General features: G+C 45.8%; 1 protein-coding gene across 1 annotated transcript in view; it reads left to right on the top strand.

Moving 5' to 3' along the window:
• The window catches only part of LOC120995292 (angiopoietin-2-like), a 107,159-nt gene extending 102,443 nt beyond the window's left edge, over nucleotides 1-4,716 (top strand). Inside the window, exon 9 of the mRNA XM_040424395.1 lies at nucleotides 1,799-4,716. Within this exon, the coding sequence (XP_040280329.1) occupies nucleotides 1,799-1,959 (161 nt within the window). The 3' untranslated portion in view covers nucleotides 1,960-4,716. The remainder of the gene's footprint in view (nucleotides 1-1,798) is intronic.
• The last annotated feature ends 16,464 nt before the right edge of the window (nucleotides 4,717-21,180 follow it).

Genomic DNA, 21,180 nt, shown 5'->3' on the forward strand with positions numbered 1-21,180 from the left:
AAGGTGCTTCAACAAAGTATTAGTTTAAAGGTGTGTACACTTATGCAACCATATTATTTTATTTTTATATTTTTTCTTCCCTCTACCTAAAAGATTTCAGTTTGTTTTTCAATTGAGTTGTACAGTTTATAGGTCACATTAAAGGTGGAAAAAGTTCTGAAATGATTTATCTTTGTCTCATTTGTTTACATCAAAGAAACCTGACATTTTAACAGGGGTGTGTAGACTTTTTATATCCACCATCTATGGAAGTTTATGAAAAATGCTATGGCTTATTTTCTGTCAGATTTGTACAGAATCCTCTTTAAAAATAACTGTTGTATGCCTCTGTATAAAATCTAAACATAAATCCCTCATACACTTGTGTGGGTACAGTATTATGGATGTGTACAACTCAGAGTAAAATGGTCTTGTGTAAGAGAATTTTTGGGCTAATTAAAATCCTTATAGTGCGATTATTCAATATAAAGTGCTCTTACCCTTATCGGTTGTCTAGTTTCTTTAAAAACTGCACTTTTATAATATGTTAATTACCTGGCTACCAGCAAGTAGGGCGGTTACTTGCTGGTAGCCGCCGCATCCTCCTTTCAAAAAAACGCCCCCTCCTCTTGTTGATTGACAGGGCCAGCAAGCGCTCTCCTCCTCTGGCTGGCCCTGTCTGCGTTCTAAATCTCGTGCCTGTGCCGTACCGGTCTTCAGTCGGCGCAGGCGCACTGATAGGAGGACGCTCGCTCGGCCACTCCTTCCTCAGTGCACCTGTGCCGATGACGTCACTTCTACACCCGGCGCAGGCGCACTGAGGAAGGAGCGGCCGAGTGAGCGTCCTCCTTTCAGTGCGCCTGCGCCAACTGAAGACCCCTACGGCGCAGGCGCGAGATTTAGAACGCAGACAGGGCCAGCCAGAGGAGGAGAGCGCTCGATAGCCCTGTCAATCAACAAGAGGAGGGGGTGTTTTTTTGAAAGGAGGATGCGGCGGCTACCAGCAAGTAACCGCCCTACTTGCTGGTAGCCAGGTAATTAACATATTATAAAAGTGCGTTTTTTAAAGAAACTAGACAACAGATAAGAGTAAGAGCACTATATATTGAATAATCGCACTATAAGGATTTTAATTAGCCCAAAAATGAAAAATGATTTTTGGTGGGTGACAAAAGCCCTTTAAGAAATTAAATCTGAATATAGGTGAGCAAATTGATTTGTACGAGTTGATGCAGTCACCTAACAGACTTCTTGTGAGGTGAAAGCTGGCCCCGCTGCTCAAGAGGCTCCACCCTCCCCTTGATTGACAAGGCTGGACATTTCACCTGGGCCTGTCAATCTCACGCCTGCACTGTTGCTCCTAGTAGCGGTGAAAGAGCAGAGGCTCGGCTCTGCTACAAGAGCAGCGCCGCTACACTTCGGGGTGTCCGGCCCTGTCAATCAATGCTCAATCTCTTGAGCAGCAGAACCAGCCCAAGAAGTCGATTTGATGAACTAATCAATTTGTACAAATCAATTCGCTCATCTGTACAGCTGAACTATAAGTACTTGTTGGAAGTTCATGGGTCTCTACAGGAAGTAGCTAAATTTTTTTATAAATGTTCCAGTAGTGCATAAGGCAATAAAATATCAATATTCACTGTTATTATAGTACAGAATACAAGGGTTCAGTCACATAATTCTGATATTACAATGTATACACTGAATAATAACATTTATATATATTACTGTACCCTAATTGTGCAATATACAATTTCCAGAAAGTCATTAACATGAATGTTTGTGTTACCTCTCCTAAAAAAGACTTATCCTTCCCTAGGTTGGTGGTTTGATGCCTGTGGCCCATCCAATTTAAACGGCATCTATTACAAAAGTGTTTCTGGTCCACCTAAGTTCAATAGTATCAAGTGGCATTATTGGAAGGGACCCAGCCATGGTCTGAAGTCTGTCTCCATGTTGATCCGTCCTATAGACTACTGAGCTGGTTGTCACTTTGGGTTTTAAAACATGGATAAGAATTATATCTTTCTTTTGGGAATGGAAAATGAACCTAAAATGGTCTGGACCAGTAATGGCCATGTATTGATGACTATACCATGCAAACTGACCAGTGTCTTTATATCATCAGAAATAAATTTACAAGAGTATAAGGTGGAAATGTTGAACTGACACATGGAAAAGAATGGGCTTCACAATTTTATCTGCACTGTACTAGGAAAAGTTCCTTCTCATTACCACCAGTGATTGCGTAGAACACAACTAGATGCAGGATTACTTTTCTTGAGTGAGGTATGAAATACAAATGATACTTCCTCAGGATGATATACCACTGCCATTTCACAACTAGATCAACCAACTAAATAATGCAGCTTCTGGAATTAAAGGTCATGCTAGGCATGTCGACATCCATATGTAATAATTGAAACCAATTCATATAACAATTTACATCTGTCTGGGGTGGTCTCTCAGGGAAGCTAAGAACTTAAAAGTGGTTATATCATACATAGTCACGTACTTCTCAATCTGCTCATACATACTTCTGCTTGAGTGTGTTGAAATCTGGTGCTACAGGCAATGTCAAGCCCCTTGGGTCAACATAAACTGGAAGTCTCTCCCACTCAGACTCTTAGAAAATGGATCTTTTAGAACCAGACTATGAAGGCTAAAACTCTCAAAGGTTCTGTATTGCTATGGTAATAATTTATGATATCCAAGATTTTTGTGTGTGATAACAGATGAAGATTAACCTTCGAGACAACAAGACAATGTTTTTCATATTTATCTCTTCCAAATGACCTTTTTACCTTAGACTATTGGAAACACATTCATGTGAAGTGACAACTTAATTTTGTATCTACATGTATATCCAATATAAAAGAGAAATAAGTCAAATATAAAACTGCATGGATCTTAAAGGGTGTCTGTCAGTAGATTTGTATCTGTGAAACTGGCTGACCTGTTGTTACATGTGTGCTTGGCATATGTAACTGATACAAAGCATATGGAGTTATTATAAAACAATGTGTAACCACACTAGAAGTATGGCAATCGGTGCAATATAAATTAATTTCATTAGTATAAGCAAAAATAATTATAAGCACAACACAGGTAAATAGATTAAAAAACAATTAAAATCTCATATTAAAAGTGATAGTCATAAGACGTAAAAAGTGTATAGTATGATTTGATATAATCTAAATTTATTTATATAGAGATTATTCGAGGAAAATAGATCTGATTTATAATATAGCATATACATTAGATACACATGATTGGAAATTGCTACAAAGGTAAAATCCAAGTGGTAAATTTAATCCAAAGCAAAACCACCCAATAAAGTAACCTACTCAAATGCCTGACCACCACCACGCCCCATGTTTTAATATATGCAAACAGGGGTGGATTGGAAACTTAAAGTGGCCCCATGTTGCAGGAGTGTCTAAATTGATAGCAGGTGGGGCAACTAGTCGGATGGAATCAGCAATACACTAGCGCTAAATACCATATACCACAGTGCAGCAATATATATTGCCCCAAAAGCTTTCCCTCTGTGCTGGCCATCAATAGCTGTCATTTTCTGTTCTCCTTCTCCTCCAGTTGTCTCTGATTAAGAAATGGAGCAGAAAGCTTAGGACGTTAGGTGCAGGCCACAGCATCTGAATTTAGAAGGACATGTGCGGTCAGTGGATGGGTCCATGAGTACCTGATTCTCACAACGTTAATTACAGCTGAGAGCTCATTATGTACCCGGCCAGCACCAGAGAGGAAGGCTTGGGAAGCCCGCTGGGCATCAGCCCACCGGGAAATTTCCCTGTAAGGTCTATGGCCAATCTGCCCCTGTATGCAAATGAGCCTCTAGGACCTACAGCTCTGCTCTCTCTGCACCTGCTGTGCCCTCTCAACTTTGTTTGGCAGGGGCAGGCAATGTAAGCATGATCATGCGTGGCCCTGTTAATCAAAGTGCCGGAAGGAGGTAGGGATAGCACCATTGCTCCTAGAGGTTCATTTGCATATAATAAAACATAATTTATCTCAGGAATGTGGGAACATATGAACATGGGACCAACACAGATGCCTTCCGCTGCCAAGCGCACATAAAACAGGTCAGCCAGTTTCATAGGTACAAATCTGCTGACAGATGCACTTTAAAAAGTGATTTTTCATTAGAAGAACCACCATTTAACTAGAATTGTACTTATATTATTAAAATGTACCTGATTTCCGACTGAAATGGGTGTAATCACAGTAGATTGCTGTGAATTTGTGTGAAGTAGTGCCAGTCATAGAAATGCTGAGATATTTATGCTTGTGGATGTTTTATATCTGTACCAAGAGTCATTTTCTAACAAGAATATGTTCTATTGTGCCTATTTTCATTCCAAATATTTGTCAGTTTTGTTGTATTATGTTTGTATTACTGTGCTATTAAATGATATGCAAACACACCAGGATTTGTCAGTCAGCTGCATACCCTATCTCATGTAAAATAGCAAAAAATACCAATTACAGCATCTCGATATGGGGGATAGGAGGTGATTGCGATAAATGCAGCAGACACCACTGAAGCTATTGTTCGATCAATATCCACCTGATCAATTAAAGTGTATGTCAGTTACAGTACATATGTTTTCTGGTAACTGCAATTTCTGTGGCTATTTTAGATGACCTCTGTTAAAAAGGTATTTCAAGATTAGTTTTATCAGGCAATCCCTTTAATAAATACCTTTTACTGTGTCACATGAAGAGTTGTGTCATATTTTATATATATTTATTATATACAGTATACTAATTCATACTAGCAGAAGGACCCAGCTTGGCACAGGTATATTTCATCTATTTCATTTAATGTTTGTGAATGTTATTAAAATATATCAACAGTATCTCCCTTAACAGTGACCTCTACAGCACCCCACCCCTTAACACTGACCTCCATAGCGGATCGTCCCCTTAACTGTGACCTCCACAGTTCCCTGTTCCCTTAACAGAGACCTCCACAGTGCCCGCCCCCTTATCAGTGACCTCGACAGCATCCCGCCCCCTTAACAGTGACCTCCACAGCAGCCTGCTCCTTTAACAGTGACCTCCACAGCGGCCCCCCTTTATTAGTGACCTTTACAGTACCCTATCTCCTTAACAGTGATTTCCACAACACCCCGTCCCCTTAACAGTGGTCTCTCCAGCAATCTGCCCCTTAACACTGTCCTTCATAGCGGACTGTCCCCTTAACTGTGACCTCCACAGCAGCCTGCCCCTCGGGTGGCCAGAGGTCCGGTTTTATGCTGGACAGTCCGGCTTTCAGACTCCCTATCCTCAGGGATGTTCTTTTGAACACTGTCATCCACAGTGCCCTGCCCCTTTAATGCTGACCTACAGCAGTGAAGAAAAATGGCTGGGTTGTTATGGAAACCTGGTGTAAAACTGTGTGTATGTGGAGACTAAGAGCCTGCGAGCTTATATTGACTGATAAGAGTCATGTGACCAGTCTTCTATTGGCAAATGCATTTTTTGAGAATATCTCACATAGGGATGTCCTTTTGAACAGCTCACTCTCAGACAGCAGCACTGTGCTGTCTGAACGTGAGCTGCAGGGAGAAAGTCACTGTCCCTCCCACCCAGCAGCTGACAGAAGTAGATTTTTACCTTTATTTTTTAAATACCTGGCGGCTGCGGAGTCGGAGGGAGCGTGACCTAACCGGATTTGGGGCGTGTCTTAGTGGGACCTGGGGGCGGGGTTTTTAAGTCCACCTTTTGATGGTGGCCTGAATGGCCACCTTACCTGCCCCCTGAACTGTCACCTCCACAGCACTCCGCTCTCTTAACAGTGTCATCCTCAGCTCCCTGCCCCCTTAAAGCTGACCAGCAGCAGTGAAGAAAAGTGGCTGGGTTGTTTTGGAAATCTGGTGTAAAACTGTGTATGTGGAGACTAAGGATCTAAGCTTCTATTGGCTGATAAGGGACATGTGACCGTGTATATGGCAGTTAGGATATGAAAGAGAAAGACCTCCAGGCTTCTATTGGCTAAGGTAGGTCATGTGATGTACCATTTTTTTTTTGGGGGGGGGGGGGGGGGGAATATCTCAGGAACGATACGTGGTACAGAGCTGTGACCCCCACAAGATTTCTTTCCAGGTAGCAAGGGATGTGTATACCAAGTTTCGTTGAAATCGATGGTTGTGTTTTTGAGTGATTGCGGAACATACATACATACATGTCACGGAACCATGAACCAGACGTACAACAAGGGATAAGTGAAAATAAGAAGGCTTTATTGAAAATAAAGCTGTAGAGCAAAAGTCCAAACGGATGGCGAAACCGAAGCAGAGTCTTTGCGAAGCCAGAGGTCAGGAACCAGAAGGGTAGTCAGACGAAGCCAGGATAAGGAACCAGCAGGGTAGTCAGACGAAGCCAGGATCAGGAACCAGCAGGGTAGTCAGACGAAGCCAGGATCAGGAACCAGCAGGGTAGTCGGACGAAACCAGGATCAGGAACCAGCAGGGTAGTCGGACGAAACCAGGATCAGGAACCAGAAGCAGCAGCAGTCTAGAAGCATGTGAACACAGGAGGACCAAGCAAGGAACTGAAGCCACAGACCTCCTATATATATGAGCTGGGCATCCAGCTCCTCCCAGTGGGAAGGAGGAGCCGCAGGGTGGGAGGCTACAAGAAACCCAGAAACCAAGATGGCCGCCAGCACATGTCAAACGAAGGAGAACAGCAAGAAGGTAAGACCATGACAGTACCTCCCCCTCAAGGGCCCCTCCTCCGCGGAGTAAAGAACGGTTTCTGAGGGAAGCGTGCGTGGAAGGCTCGGAGCAAGGCAGGAGCATGGACATCTGCGGAGGGAACCCAGGAACGCTCCTCTGGACCATAACCACGCCAATGGACCAAAAACTGCACCCGACCGCGGACCAGGCGTGAGTCCAGGATATTGCTCACCTCATACTCCTCACGATTACCCACTAGGACCGGACGAGGCCGAGGAACCGAGGAAGTGAAACGATTACACACCAGTGGCTTCAACAGGGAGACATGAAACACGTTGGAGATCCGCATGCCAGGAGGAAGCGCAAGGGCATAGGCTACCGGGTTTACCCTGCGAAGCACTCGGAAGGGACCAACAAAGCGAGGCGCCAGCTTGGGAGTGGGCACTCGAAGGTTGAGGTTGCGGGTGGACAACCATACACGGTCTCCGACCTGGTAGGAAGGAGCAGGCGCTCGTCTGCGATCAGCCTGGAGTCTCTGGCGCTGCGCAGAGACCTCAAGGGACTTCTGGATCAGTACCCAAGAAGCACGTAGGACGGAAAGGTGATCCTCCACAGCCGGAATATCCTGGGGAGAGAATACCTCCGGTAACACGGCAGGTTGGAACCCATAATTGGCCATGAAGGGAGACGTCCCAGAGGAAGAGTTCACCGCCGTGTTCCTGGCAAACTCAGCCCAAGGCAGGAGGTCAACCCAATTGTCTTGGTGATCGGAGACATAGCAACGAAGGAATTGCTCCAAGGCCTGATTGGATCGTTCTGCGGCCCCATTGGACTGAGGGTGGTAGGCCGAGGAGAAGGAGAGATGAATCCCCAACTGGGAGCAAAAGGCGCGCCAGAACCTGGACACAAACTGACTCCCCCGATCCGACACAATCTCCTTGGGCAAACCGTGCAACCGGAAGACCTCCCTGGCAAAAATCGTGGACAACTCTTGTGCAGAGGGTAACTTCTTGAGAGGAACACAGTGGCACATTTTGGAAAACCGATCCACAATCATGAGAATGACCGTATGGCCTCGGGATGCAGGGAGGTCCACAATGAAATCCATCCCCAGGTGTGACCATGGGCGCTCCCCGGTGGCTATGGGTTGCAGAAGGCCCAACGGAAGGTGCCGAGGGGACTTACTCTGGGTACAAACGGAGCATGCCGCTACATATGCGGCGATGTCGGAACGTAGGGAAGGCCACCAGAACAGACGTGAAACAGCCCAGGACAGCTGATTCTTTCCAGGATGCCCCGCGGTCTTGGAGTTATGGTAGGTTCGCAACAACCGAGTGCGCAACTCCTCAGGCACAAAACATCTGCCGTTGGGTCTCCCAGAGGGAGCACCAGATTGAGCCGCCAAAATCTGCTCACCCAGGGGAGAGGTCAGGCTGGTGCGAATGGCGGCCAAGATCTGATTCGGAGGTATGACCGAAGTCGGAATCGACTCCTCCCTGGACAGCTCGGGGTACTGCCGTGATAAGGCATCCGCCCTGATGTTCTTGGAACCGGGTAGGTAGGAGACCACGTAATTAAAACGTGACAAGAACAGAGCCCATCTGGCCTGACGTGGTGTCAATCTCTTGGCCTCAGAAAGGTAGGTCAGATTCTTGTGGTCCGTCAGGATGAGGACCGGAACCACCGAACCCTCGAGCAAGTGCCTCCATTCTTTAAGGGCCTGCACGATGGCCAATAACTCCCTGTCACCAATCTGATAGTTGCACTCCGCGGAAGACAGTTTCCGGGAGTAAAACCCACAAGGAAGCAGAGGACCCTCTGGTGTTCTACGCTGAGACAGAAGCGCGCCTACTCCCGTCTCAGACGCGTCCACCTCGAGGACAAAGGGCAACCCAGGGTTGGGATGCGACAGAATCGGAGCCGACACAAAGGCGGACTTTAGAGCCTCAAAAGCTCGGATGGCCTCGAGCGGCCAGACCTGGGAATTACTGCCCTTCCTGGTCAGATCCGTGAGAGGCTTGGCTAGCATGGAAAAGTCCCTGATGAACTTCCGATAATAATTGGCGAAGCCCAAAAAGCGCTGCAGGGAACGAAGACCACTGGGCTGGGGCCACTGTAAGACAGCCGAAACCTTCTCAGGATCCATGGAGAACCCCTCAGCGGAAATGATGTAACCTAAGAAGGTTACCTGGGATCGGTGAAATTCGCATTTCTCAAGCTTACCGAACAGCTTGTTCTCTCGTAACCGTTGCAACACTCGTCTGACATCCAGAATGTGGGCCTCCATGGATTCAGAATATACCAAGATGTCATCCAAATAGACCACCACACACTGCTGCAACAGGTCACGGAAAACATCGTTGATGAATTCCTGAAAGACTGCGGGCGCATTGCACAACCCAAAGGGCATAACCAAGGATTCATAATGACCGGTCCTGGTGTTAAACGCGGTCTTCCACTAATCGCCCGCCTTGATCCTTACCAGGTTATATGCCGCCCTCAGGTCGAGTTTGGTAAAGACCGTGGCCCCTTTAAGGCGATCGAACAGCTCGGAAATCAAGGGTATCGGGTAAGCGTTCTTGATCGTGATGCGATTGAGACCCCTGTAATCGATGCAAGGCCTCAACTCACCGCCCTTCTTTTTCACAAAGAAAAATCCAGCCCCTGCCGGGGACGAGGATTTGCGAATGTGTCCGCGTGAAAGCGCCTCCCTCACGTACTCCTCCATGGCCTCATTCTCCGCTACCGACAGTGGATAGACTTTGCCACGAGGAGGAACGGCACCAGATTGTAACTCTATGGCACAATCGTATGGGCGGTGCGGAGGTAGGGCAACCGCGCGCACCTTATCGAATACATCCCGGTACTCCTCGTATTCAGGAGGCAACAGAGAGTCCGAGGAAGTACACAGCAACTTGACAGACCCATGGATGCAACTAGCCCCACACTGCGGTGACCACGAGAGGATCTCGGCCGATCTCCAATCGAAAGTCGGATTATGCTTCCGGAGCTAGGGGTACCCCAAGACCACCGAGTAGTGTGGAGACGAAATAACCTGGAGGCAGACCGACTCTCTGTGAACTGCACCAATGGCTATCCCCACTGGAAGGGTCTCATGAGTCACGTGTGGCGGCAGAAGGGGTCTGCCGTCTATCGCCTCAAGAGCCAGTGGGGAACCTCGAGCCTGCAGAGGAATGGAATTGGCGGCAGCGAACACATTATCAATGAACAAACCACCAGCACCAGAGTCCACCAACGCCTGGGTCGTCACCGAGCCCCCGACCCAGGAGAGGACAACAGTGATCAGTGGTTTGTCAACACGGGAACGAGGAGACTCCACCCAAGATCTGCCCCCGACAGGATCTCAGGTGCGAGCGTTTCCCGGACGGTTCGGACATGCCAACCGAAAATGCCCACCGAGACCACAGTACATGCATCGGCCCTCGCGTCTCCGGAGTACCCTCTCCCCCTCGGACAGGCGAGCAAACCCCAGCTGCATGGGTTCACCCCCAGACAAGTCATCCCCAGGAGGCGTGGGAGGAGAGGGAGGCACGGGTGGGACAGCAAACGTAGGCGCCAATCTGTTAGAAAACCTCCGCAGGCTCTCCTTAAAGGAAGGTCTCTCCCTGAGTCTGGTGTCAATCAAAATCAGGAAAGAAATAAGAGACTCGAGCTCCACTGGTAGGTCCTTAGCTGCAACCTCATCCTTCAAGGCATCCGAGAGACCATGAGAGAAAGCAGCGACCAGAGCCTCATTATTCCAGCCCACCTCTGCTGCCAGGGTACGAAACTCAATGGCGTATTCAGCTACGGATCGTGAACCCTGTCTGATGGACATAAGGAGCTTCGCAGCAGAGGCAGCACGAGCCGGCACATCGAATACCTTCCGAAGAGAAGCAACAAAACCGGAAAACTCGGCAACCACCGGATTGTTGTTCTCCCATAAAGGGCTGGCCCAGGCCAAGGCCTTGTCCGAGAGCAGCGAGATCAAGAAGCCCACCTTTGATCTCTCAGTGGGAAAGGCATGTGGCAGCAACTCGAAATAAATGCCCACCTGGTTAAGGAAACCTCGGCACTGAGTTGGCTCTCCCCCAAAGCGCTGTGGAAGAGGGGCAGAACCGGTCATACCCCGAAACACCGCAGGTGCAACAACAGGTGTCAGGGTAGACTCAAGCGCAACAACCGGAGCGGCAGTAGGAGCGGGCCCAGGAGCGACAACCGACCCATCGGCAACGGGAGCGAAATGAGCCGTGCGTTCAAGCAGGGTTTGCAACGCCACAGCGAACCGACCCAACAGGTGATCCTGCTGATCAAGTCTGGCAACCAGCGTGGGTAGCGAGGATGGCCCTGTACCGTCAGAATTCATGGCTTGGTCCTAATGTCACGGAACCATGAACCAGACGTACAACAAGGGATAAGTGAAAATAAGAAGGCTTTATTGAAAATAAAGCTGTAGAGCAAAAGTCCAAACGGATGGCGAAACCGAAGCAGAGTCTTTGCGAAGCCAGAGGTCAGGAACCAGAAGGGTAGTCAGACGAAGCCAGGATCAGGAACCAGCAGGGTAGTCAGACGAAGCCAGGATCAGGAACCAGCAGGGTAGTCGGACGAAACCAGGATCAGGAACCAGCAGGGTAGTCGGACGAAACCAGGATCAGGAACCAGAAGCAGCAGCAGTCTAGAAGCATGTGAACACAGGAGGACCAAGCAAGGAACTGAAGCCACAGACCTCCTATATATATGAGCTGGGCATCCAGCTCCTCCCAGTGGGAAGGAGGAGCCGCAGGGTGGGAGGCTACAAGAAACCCAGAAACCAAGATGGCCGCCAGCACATGTCAAACGAAGGAGAACAGCAAGAAGGTAAGACCATGACAATAGAGTTGTTTCCAAAATTATTCAACCCCCACTGAAATTGAGTGTTTTGGCCAGTTTGACATTGATTTTGATCATTTCAGTCATCTTGTTTACAATTAAATCAAAGAGGCACTTGTAAGTCAGGCAAATATAACATAACATTTATAATGAAATTACCACAAATGTCTTTTCTGTGCTCACATCATTATCAGTTTTATTCAACCCCCAAGTGACATTCAATCTTAGTACTTAGTACAACATCCTTTTCCAGTTATAACAGCTTTTAAATGTGAAGCATAGCTTGACACAAGTGTCTTGCAGCGATCTACGGGTATCTTCGCCCATTCTTCATGGGCAAAAGCCTCCAGTTCAGTCACATTCTTAGGCTTGCGCGCTGCAACTGCTTTCTTTAAGTCCCACCAGAGGTTCTCAATTGGATTTAAAGAGGACCTTTCACCTGAATAAAGTATCTAAACTGACTATACAGACGTGTAGAGCGGCGCCCAGGGATCCCCCTGCACTTACTGTTATCCCCGGGCGCCGCTCCGTTCTCCGGTTATAGCCTCCGGTATGTTCATAGTTAGGCTCCACCCAGGGGAACCTGCCGGTGTCTCTTTCTCCTATGCTGTAGCGCTGGCCAATCGCAGCGCTCAGCTCATAGCCAGGCTATGAGCTGAGCGCTGCGATTGGCCAGCGCTACAGCATAGGAGAAGGAGACCGCGGCAGGTTCCCCTGGGTGGAGCCTAACTATGAACATACCGGAGGCTATGACCGGAGAATGGAGCGGAGCCCGGGGATAACAGTAAGTGCAGGGGGATCCCTGGGCGCCGCTCTACACATCTGTATAGTCAGTTTAGATACTTTATTCAGGTGAAAGGTCCTCTTAAAGTCTGGTGACTGCGATGGCCACTTCAAACTGTTCCAGCCTTTAATCTGCAACCATGCTCTAGTGGACTTGGAGGTATGCTTGGGATCATTGTCCTGTTAAAAGGTCCAACGTCTCCCAAGCCTCAGGTTTGTGACGGACTGCATCACATTTTCATCCAATATCTCCTGGTACTGAAGAGAATTCATGGTACCTTGCACACGCTGAAGCTTCCCTGTACCTGTAGAAGCAAAACAGCCCCAAAGCATGATTGACCCCCCACCATGCTTCACAGTAGGCAATATATCAGAAGTATGATTTTATATATTTTTTTAGTAATTACACAATTATTTTGTGCCATACATTTTCTTTACAAAAAAATATAAAATGATACTTCTGCTGTATAGGATTACCTAATACATGAGAAACTTTGAGGTTTTTCTGCCACAGCTTAGCATTGAGCTCTTGAGGTTCTTACCTTTAATGTAGAAGGCTGTGAGTTCAAATCGCAGCAGAAACATTTCAGAAATAGAGGCTATGACAATGCTTGGGGATACCCCCTTCATGTTCATAGCACTGACTCCATATATGGGCTATAGCATTTATATAGAGTCAGAGCAGAGACTCCTAAGCCAGGAAGAGTCCGACTCTTCAGTATTACTGCTGGATTCCCCACTGTTCAGTAATCTGCCAGACTAGACCTGAGTGGACCCCTCCAAGAGCAGTGGGCCCCAGCACTTGCCCGGGTTTGCCAGGTGATGACGCTGGCCCTGCTGGCTGTTGATAGGGGAGTGTCTATGTAACTAGCTGGGACTTATGGACTTTGCCTGACTGCCGCCTGCTCTGACTTCTGCCTTCTGCCTTCGTACTCTGACTATGCCCCCATCTGATCAGCCTCTGGCCTCACAGCATCCACTGGCTGTATTATGTCACCTGGAGGTCAGTCCAGTGGATTCACACTCTGGTCCCGATTCCCTAGTGTTCCAATTCACCTCTGAGGTAGAACCTGGTACACCCCTGGGGAAAGTCTCTTCTCACCATCAGAGGTATCGTGTGAAGAACGAGGGATGTGCTTAGACATCGCCCTCAGAGGGATTTGGTCACGTGCGGCAGTGGGTTCTCACCTGCTGCTCATAACATTTACATGGTAAAAATGGGTCAGGAGAGTAAAACTAAAAAAAAAGAGTAGGGAAAATGTACATGAGATCGACAACTACATGAGCATATCTGTTAAAAAGCACAGTAATCCCAGAAAGTCCCTTTAAGAGGATATTCTGAGACAATCAAATCAAATATGTAACAGCGATGTCTACATACAAGAGCATTTACTTGTCTTTAAAGGATTCTAGTTGACTAATTGTTATCTTTTGCATGAGCTCACAGACAAACTTAATATTGATTTGTGGGACAACCCATTTATGCAATAGACTAAATTATGGTATGATAGCTGTTTGACATTAGACCATGTCTCTGTGAACCTTGTTAAAGCTTTCTAGTGATTAACATGCTAGCTATACTAATAAATGTCAGGAGCTCCATGACACTCCAAGCTCAGAGCTGTGAGGTTAGAGGTCATAACATGATACACTGCTCAAAAAAATAAAGGGAACACAACAATAACACATCCTAGATCTGAGTTAATTAAGTATTCTTCTGAAATACTTTGTTCTTTACATAGTTGAATGTGCTGACAACAAAATCACACAAAAATAAAAAAATGGAAATCAAATTTTTCAACCCATGGAGGTCTGGATTTGGAGTCACACTCAAAATTAAAGTGGAAAAACACACTACAGGCTGATCCAACTTTGATGTAATGTCCTTAAAACAAGTCAAAATCAGGCTCAGTAGTGTGTGTGGCCTCCACGTGCCTGTATGACCTCCCTACAACGCCTGTGCATGCTCCTGATGAGGTGGCGGACGGTCTCCTGAGGGATCTCCTCCCAGACCTGGACTAAAGCATCTGCCAACTCCTGGACAGTCTGTGGTGCAACGTGACGTTGGTAGATAGAGCGAGACATGATGTCCCAGATGTGCTCAATTGGATTCAGGTCTGGGGAACGGGCGGGCCAGTCCATAGCATCAATGCCTTCGTCTTGCAGGAACTGCTGACACACTCCAGCCACATGAGGTCTAGCATTGTCTTGCATTAGGAGGAACCCAGGGCCAACCGCACAAGCATATGGTCTCACAAGGGGTCTGAGGATCTCATCTCGGTACCTAATGGCAGTCAGGCTACCTCTGGCGAGCACATGGAGGGCTGTGCGGCCCTCCAAAGAAATGCTACCCCACACCATTACTGACCCAATGCCAAACCGGTCATGCTGGAGGATGTTGCAGGCAGCAGAACGTTCTCCACGGCGTCTCCAGACTCTGTCACGTCTGTCACATGTGCTCAGTGTGAACCTGCTTTTATCTGTGAAGAGCACAGTGGCGAATTTGCCAATCTTGGTGTTCTCTGGCAAATGCCAAACGTCCTGCACGGTGTTGGGCTGTAAGCCCAACCCCCACCTGTGGACTTCGGGCCCTCATATCACCCTCATGGAGTCTGTTTCTGACCATTTGAGCAGACACATGCACATTTGTGGCCTGGTGGAGGTCATTTTGCAGGGCTCTGGCAGTGCTCCTCCTGTTCCTCCTTGCACAAAGGCGGAGGTAGCGGTCCTGCTGCTGGGTTGTTGCCCTCCTACGGCCTCCTCCGCGTCTCCTGATGTACTGGCCTGTCTCCTGGTAGCGCCTCCATGCTCTGGACACTACGCTGACAGACACAGCAAACCTTCTTGCCACAGCTCGCATTGATGTGCCATCCTGGATAAGCTGCACTACCTGAGCCACTTGTGTGGGTTGTAGACTCCGTCTCATGCTACCACTAGAGTGAAAGCACCGCCAGCATTCAAAAGTGACCAAAACATCAGCCAGGAAGCATAGGAACTGAGAAGTGGTCTGTTGTCACCACCTGCAGAACCATTCCTTTATTGGGGGTGTCTTGCTAATTGCCTATAATTTCCACCTGTTGTCTATCCCATTTGCACAACAGCATGTGAAATTGATTGTCACTCAGTGTTGCTTCCTAAGTGGACAGTTTGATTTCACATAAGTGTGATTGACTTGGAGTTACATTGTGTTGTTTAAGTGTTCCCTTTATTTTTTTGAGCAGTGTATATGGAGATCTGCCTGACAGCGATCACATCAATAGGATTGCATGTATGGGTTTAATAATAACCCCTTAGGTGACCATGTTCTTATTAGCTGCCTTCACTTCTTATAGGGTAACTGTCATGTTTTCATCAAAAAATCTATTTTAGCATATGTTACTGCTGCAGATGCAGCATTATGCATGAAACAATCTTTAGTTTCTTCACATACCACTGTTTTCCTTGAGTTTTTCCCCTAGTTACGTCTGTTTAAACATTTACAATATGAGGACCTTCTCAAGATGGCTCCTCTGCCAGTTCTCTGAGGCCAAAACTGCTTTTCCTCACTTCTCATACACACTTGCTGTAGCCAGCAGCTCCCTGCCATCCAATCAGATTGGATTACTGAGAGACACGCCTCCTCACTCTGAAGCCTAATGCAGGCATGCAGTGTGAAGGACTGCCCCTCTGTCTTCCTGTCTTCTTAGCTAGAGACAGACAAGCCATAGCAACTGTCTTTGAAGGGAGCAGTAGAAAGGGAAAGGGGAAATTAATGAAAGCTGTTATTATAAGGTAATTACAGATCTTTTGACAATCATTGACAGACTAACTCAGGTATACATGCCTAGCTGTAATAAACTGGCAAATAAAAAAAAATAATGACCGTTACCCTTTAAAAAAAGGAATATATGAAAATGTATTTTAACTTCAGAATTCCTATAATATAGCAGGTTTTCAAAAGATCCATTGGTCATAACTATGAAATTTCTAGTGGAAGCATGATCTTGTATATTAGGGTCCTCTTTCAGGAGCTGATGTTCGGCAGTAAACAAGTGTGATTGACGATATACAGGTTTAAAGTGCCTTTCACATGGCCTGATGCAAGACAAAAGGGGAACAAGTTACAATCATTCATCCCCCATTCACTTTGCAAATTGTCGGCAGCGCATTCTGTCTTCATAGGACGATGTGCTGCCAACAAACATCGATTGCTCAATTAATGCAATCCGCAACAATTTTCAAACCAGATTTTCTGGCAAAATATTTTGCCATTTGTGAAAGCACCCTAAAGAGGATCTGTCAACTCTCCTGACATGAAATAATAATTTTGCAGCATCTTTTCTTAAAACTGTATGTTGTTTCTTTTCTCTATTATTTCTGCACATTCTGCACCATAAGCACCGATTGCACAGTGTCAGACTTTGCAGGGACACATCCCTAACTAGTAACACCCAGTTGGTAATTTATTCGTCAACGTCCAGTAAGAATAACAGTAGAACGGCACAACATAGAGTCATAGGAATAGATGCTCCAGAATTGTCATTTCATGTGGAATTCAATGATCTACTAAGACAGACATTTCAGTTGAGGTGACATCACTTCTTTAACCCCTTAAGACTCAGGACAATTTTCATTTTATTGCTTTTGTTTTCTCCTTTCTGCATTCCAAGAGCCTTAGCTTTTGTAAATTCTCCATTCATATAGCCATATGAGGGCTTATTTAATTTGTCATCGTCGCTTGTATGGAAAATGGGGAAAAAAATCATTGTGGTGTGAAACTGAAAAGAACTATTTTGCTATGTTTTTTGGGTTCATTTATATGGCCTTCACTGTGCACTGTGACCTTATTCTGCAGGTCAATGCAATTATGGAGATACCAAATTTATCCTGTTTCTATTATGTTTTTCTTCTTTAAAAAAAAAAAAAAAACTTTGAAAAAAATCCTTTATATTACCATATTCTATCACCACATATTTTGTGGGATGTGCTGTCGTGTTTATTGGCATAAGACAACATACATATTTTTTTAGGGAGGGGGGAGAGCAATGTAGCCTAAAAACAGCAAATCCTCCATTTTGATTTTAAAATTCTGTTACGGCGTTTACTGCACGTGATAAATATTTTTAGATTTTAATAGTTTGGACATTTCTGGATGTGGTGATACCAATGATGTTTATTTTTTTATACACTAGCAAATTATAGACAGTCAGCATGGGAGTATACAGTACACTACTGGAGCAGGTGTTAACCACCTGCCGCCACGCTAACGCCGAAAGGCGTCATTGCTGTGGCGCTCCCAGGTCACACTAACGCCAATAGGCGTCATCTCGCGTGAGCCGAGATTTCCTGTGAACGCGCGCACACAGGCGCGCGCGTTCACAGGATCGGAAGGTAAGCGAGTAGATCTGCAGCCTGCCAGCGGCGATCGTTCGCTGGCAGGCTGGAGATGCGATTTTTTTAACCCCTAACAGGTATATTAGACGCTGTTTTGATAACAGCGTCTAATATACCTGCTACCTGGTCCTCTGGTGGTCCCTTTTGCTTGCATCGACCACCAGAGGACACAGGCAGCTCTGTAATAAGTAGCACCAAACACCACTACACTACACCCCCCCCTGTCACTTATTAACCCCTGATCACCCCATATAGACTCCCTGATCACCCCCCTGTCATTGATCACCCCCCTGTCATTGATCACCCCCTTGTAAGGCTCCATTCAGACGTCCGTATGATTTTTACGGATCCACTGATACATGGATCAGATCCGCAAAACACATACGGACGTCTGAATGGAGCCTTACAGGAGGGGGATCAATGACGGGGGGTGATCACCCCATATAGACTCCCTGATCACCCCCCTGTCATTGATCACCCCCCTGTAAGGCTCCATTCAGACGTCCGTATGATTTTTGAGGATCCACTGATACATGGATCGGATCCGCAAAACACATACGGACGTCTGAATGGAGCCTTACAGGGGGGTGATCAATGACGGGGGTGATCACCCCATATAGACTCCCTGATCACCCCCCTGTCATTGATCACCCCCCTGTCATTGATCACCCCCATGTCATTGATCACCCCCCTGTAAGGCTCCATTCAGATGTCCGTATGTGTTTTGCGGATCTGATCCATGTATCCGTGGATCCGTAAAAAACATACGGACGTCTGAATGGAGCCTTACAGGGGGGTGATCAATGACAGGGGGGTGATCACCCCATATAGACTCCCTGATCACCCCCCTGTCATTGATCACCCCCCTGTAAGGCTCCATTCAGACATTTTTTTGGCCCAAGTTAGCGGAAATTTTATATATTTTTTTTCTTACAAAGTCTCATATTCCACTAACTTGTGTCAAAAAAAAAAAAAATCTCACATGAACTCACCATACCCCTCACGGAATCCAAATGCGTAAAATTTTTTAGACATTTATATTCCAGACTTCTTCTCACGCTTTAGGGCCCCTAAAATGCCAGGGCAGTATAAATACCCCACATTTGACCCCATTTCGGAAAGTAGACACCCCAAGGTATTCGCTGAGGGGCATATTGAGTCCATGAAAGATTGAAATTTTTGTACTAAGTTAGCGGAAAGGGAGACTTTGTGAGAAAAAAAATAAATAAACTATTTCCGCAAACTTGTGGCAAAAAAAAAAAAATTATATGAACTCGCCATGCCCCTCATTAAATACCTTGGGGTGTCTTCTTTCCAAAATGGGGTCACATGTTGGGTATTTATACTGCCCTGGCATTTTAGGGGCCCTAAAGCGTGAGAAGAAGTCTGGGATCCAAATGTCTAAAAATGCCCTCATAAAAGGAATGTGGGCCCCTTTGCGCATCTAGGCTGCAAAAAAGTGTCACACATCTGGTATCACCGTACTCAGGAGAAGTTGGGGAATGTGTTTTGGGGTGTCATTTTACATATACCCATGCTGGGTGAGATAAATATCTCAGTCTAATACCAACTTTGTATAAATAAATGGGAAAAGTTGTCTTTTGCCGAGATATTTATCTCACCCAGCATGGGTATATGTAAAATGACACCCCAAAACACATTGCCCAACTTCTCCTGAGTACGGCAATACCACATGTGTGACACTTTTTTGCAGCCTAGGTGGGCAAAGGGGCCCACATTCCAAAGAGTACCTTTCGGATTTCACCGGCAATTTTTTACAGATTTTGATTTCAAACTACTTCTCACGCATTCGGGCCCCTTAAATGCCAGGGCAGTATAACTACCCCACAAGTGACCCCATTTTGGAAAGAAGACACCCCCAGGTATTTCGTGATGGGCATAGTAAGTTCATGGAAGTTTTTATTTTTTGTCACAAGTTAGTGGAATATGAGACTTTGTAAGAAAAAACAAAAAGAAAAAGAAAAAACATCATTTTCCGCTAACTTGTGACAAAAAATAAAAAATTCTAGGAACTCGCCATGCCCCTCACGGAATACCTTGGGGTGTCTTCTTTCCAAAATGGGGTCACTTGTGTGGTAGTTATACTGCCCTGGCATTCTAGCGGCCCTAATGTGTGGTAAGTAGTTTGAAATCAAAATGTGTAAAAAATGACCTGTGAAATCCTAAAGGTGCTCTTTGGAATGTTGGCCCCTTTGCCCACCTAGGCTGCAAAAAAGTGTCACACATGTGGTATCGCCGTACTCAGGAGAAGTTGGGCAATGTGTTTTGGGGTGTCATTTTACATATACCCATGCTGGGTGAGATAAATATCTCAGTCTAATACCAACTTTGTATAAATAAATGGGAAAAGTTGTCTTTTGCCGAGATATTTATCTCACCCAGCATGGGTATATGTAAAATGACACCCCAAAACACATTGCCCAACTTCTCTTGAGTACGGCAATACCACATGTGTGACACTTTTTTGCAGCCTAGGTGGGCAAAGGGGCCCACATTCCAAAGAGCACCTTTCGGATTTCACCGGCCATTTTTTACAGATTTTGATTTCAAACTACTTCCCACACATTAGGGCCCCTAGAATGCCAGGGCAGTATAACTACCCCACAAGTGACCCCATTTTGGAAAGAAGACACCCCAAGGTATTTCGTGATGGGCATAGTGAGTTCATGGAAGTTTTTATTTTTTGTCACAAGTTAGTGGAATATGAGACTTTGTAAGAAAAAAAAATATATAAATATCATCATTTTCCGCTAACTTGTGACAAAAAATAAAAAGTTCTATGAACTCACTATGCCCATCAGCGAATACCTTAGGGTGTCTACTTTCCGAAATGGGATCATTTGTGGGGTGTTTGTACTGTCTGGCCATTGTAGAACCTCAGGAAACATGACAGGTGCTCAGAAAGTCAGAGCTGCTTCAAAAAGCGGAAATTCACATTTTTGTACCATAGTTTGTAAACGCTATAACTTTTACCCAAACCATTTTTTTTTACCCAAACATTTTTTTTTTTATCAAAGACATGTAGAACAATAGATTTAGAGAAAAATTTATTTATGGATGTCGTGTTTTTTGCAAAATTTTACAACTGAAAGTGAAAAATGTAATTTTTTTGCAAAAAAATCGGTAAATTTCGATTAATAACAAAAAAAGTAAAAATGTCAGCAGCAATGAAATACCACCAAATGAAAGCTCTATCAGTGAGAAGAAAAGGAGGTAAAATTCATTTGGGTGGTAAGTTGCATGACCGAGCAATAAACCGCTAAAGTTGTGGAGTGCCGATTTGTAAAAAAGGGCCTGGTCACTAGGGGGGGTATAAACCTGTGGTCCTTAAGTGGTTAATAAAAGTCACAGTCACACTTTATTTGTATACAACTTGTCAGCAGATTTGTACCTATGAAACTGGCTAACCTGTTGCATATGCACTTAGTTTGCCGATCGCGGACTTTTAACC

Source organism: Bufo bufo, chromosome 3, assembly GCF_905171765.1.
Source record: "Bufo bufo chromosome 3, aBufBuf1.1, whole genome shotgun sequence".
Classification (NCBI taxonomy): Eukaryota; Metazoa; Chordata; class Amphibia; order Anura; family Bufonidae; genus Bufo; species Bufo bufo.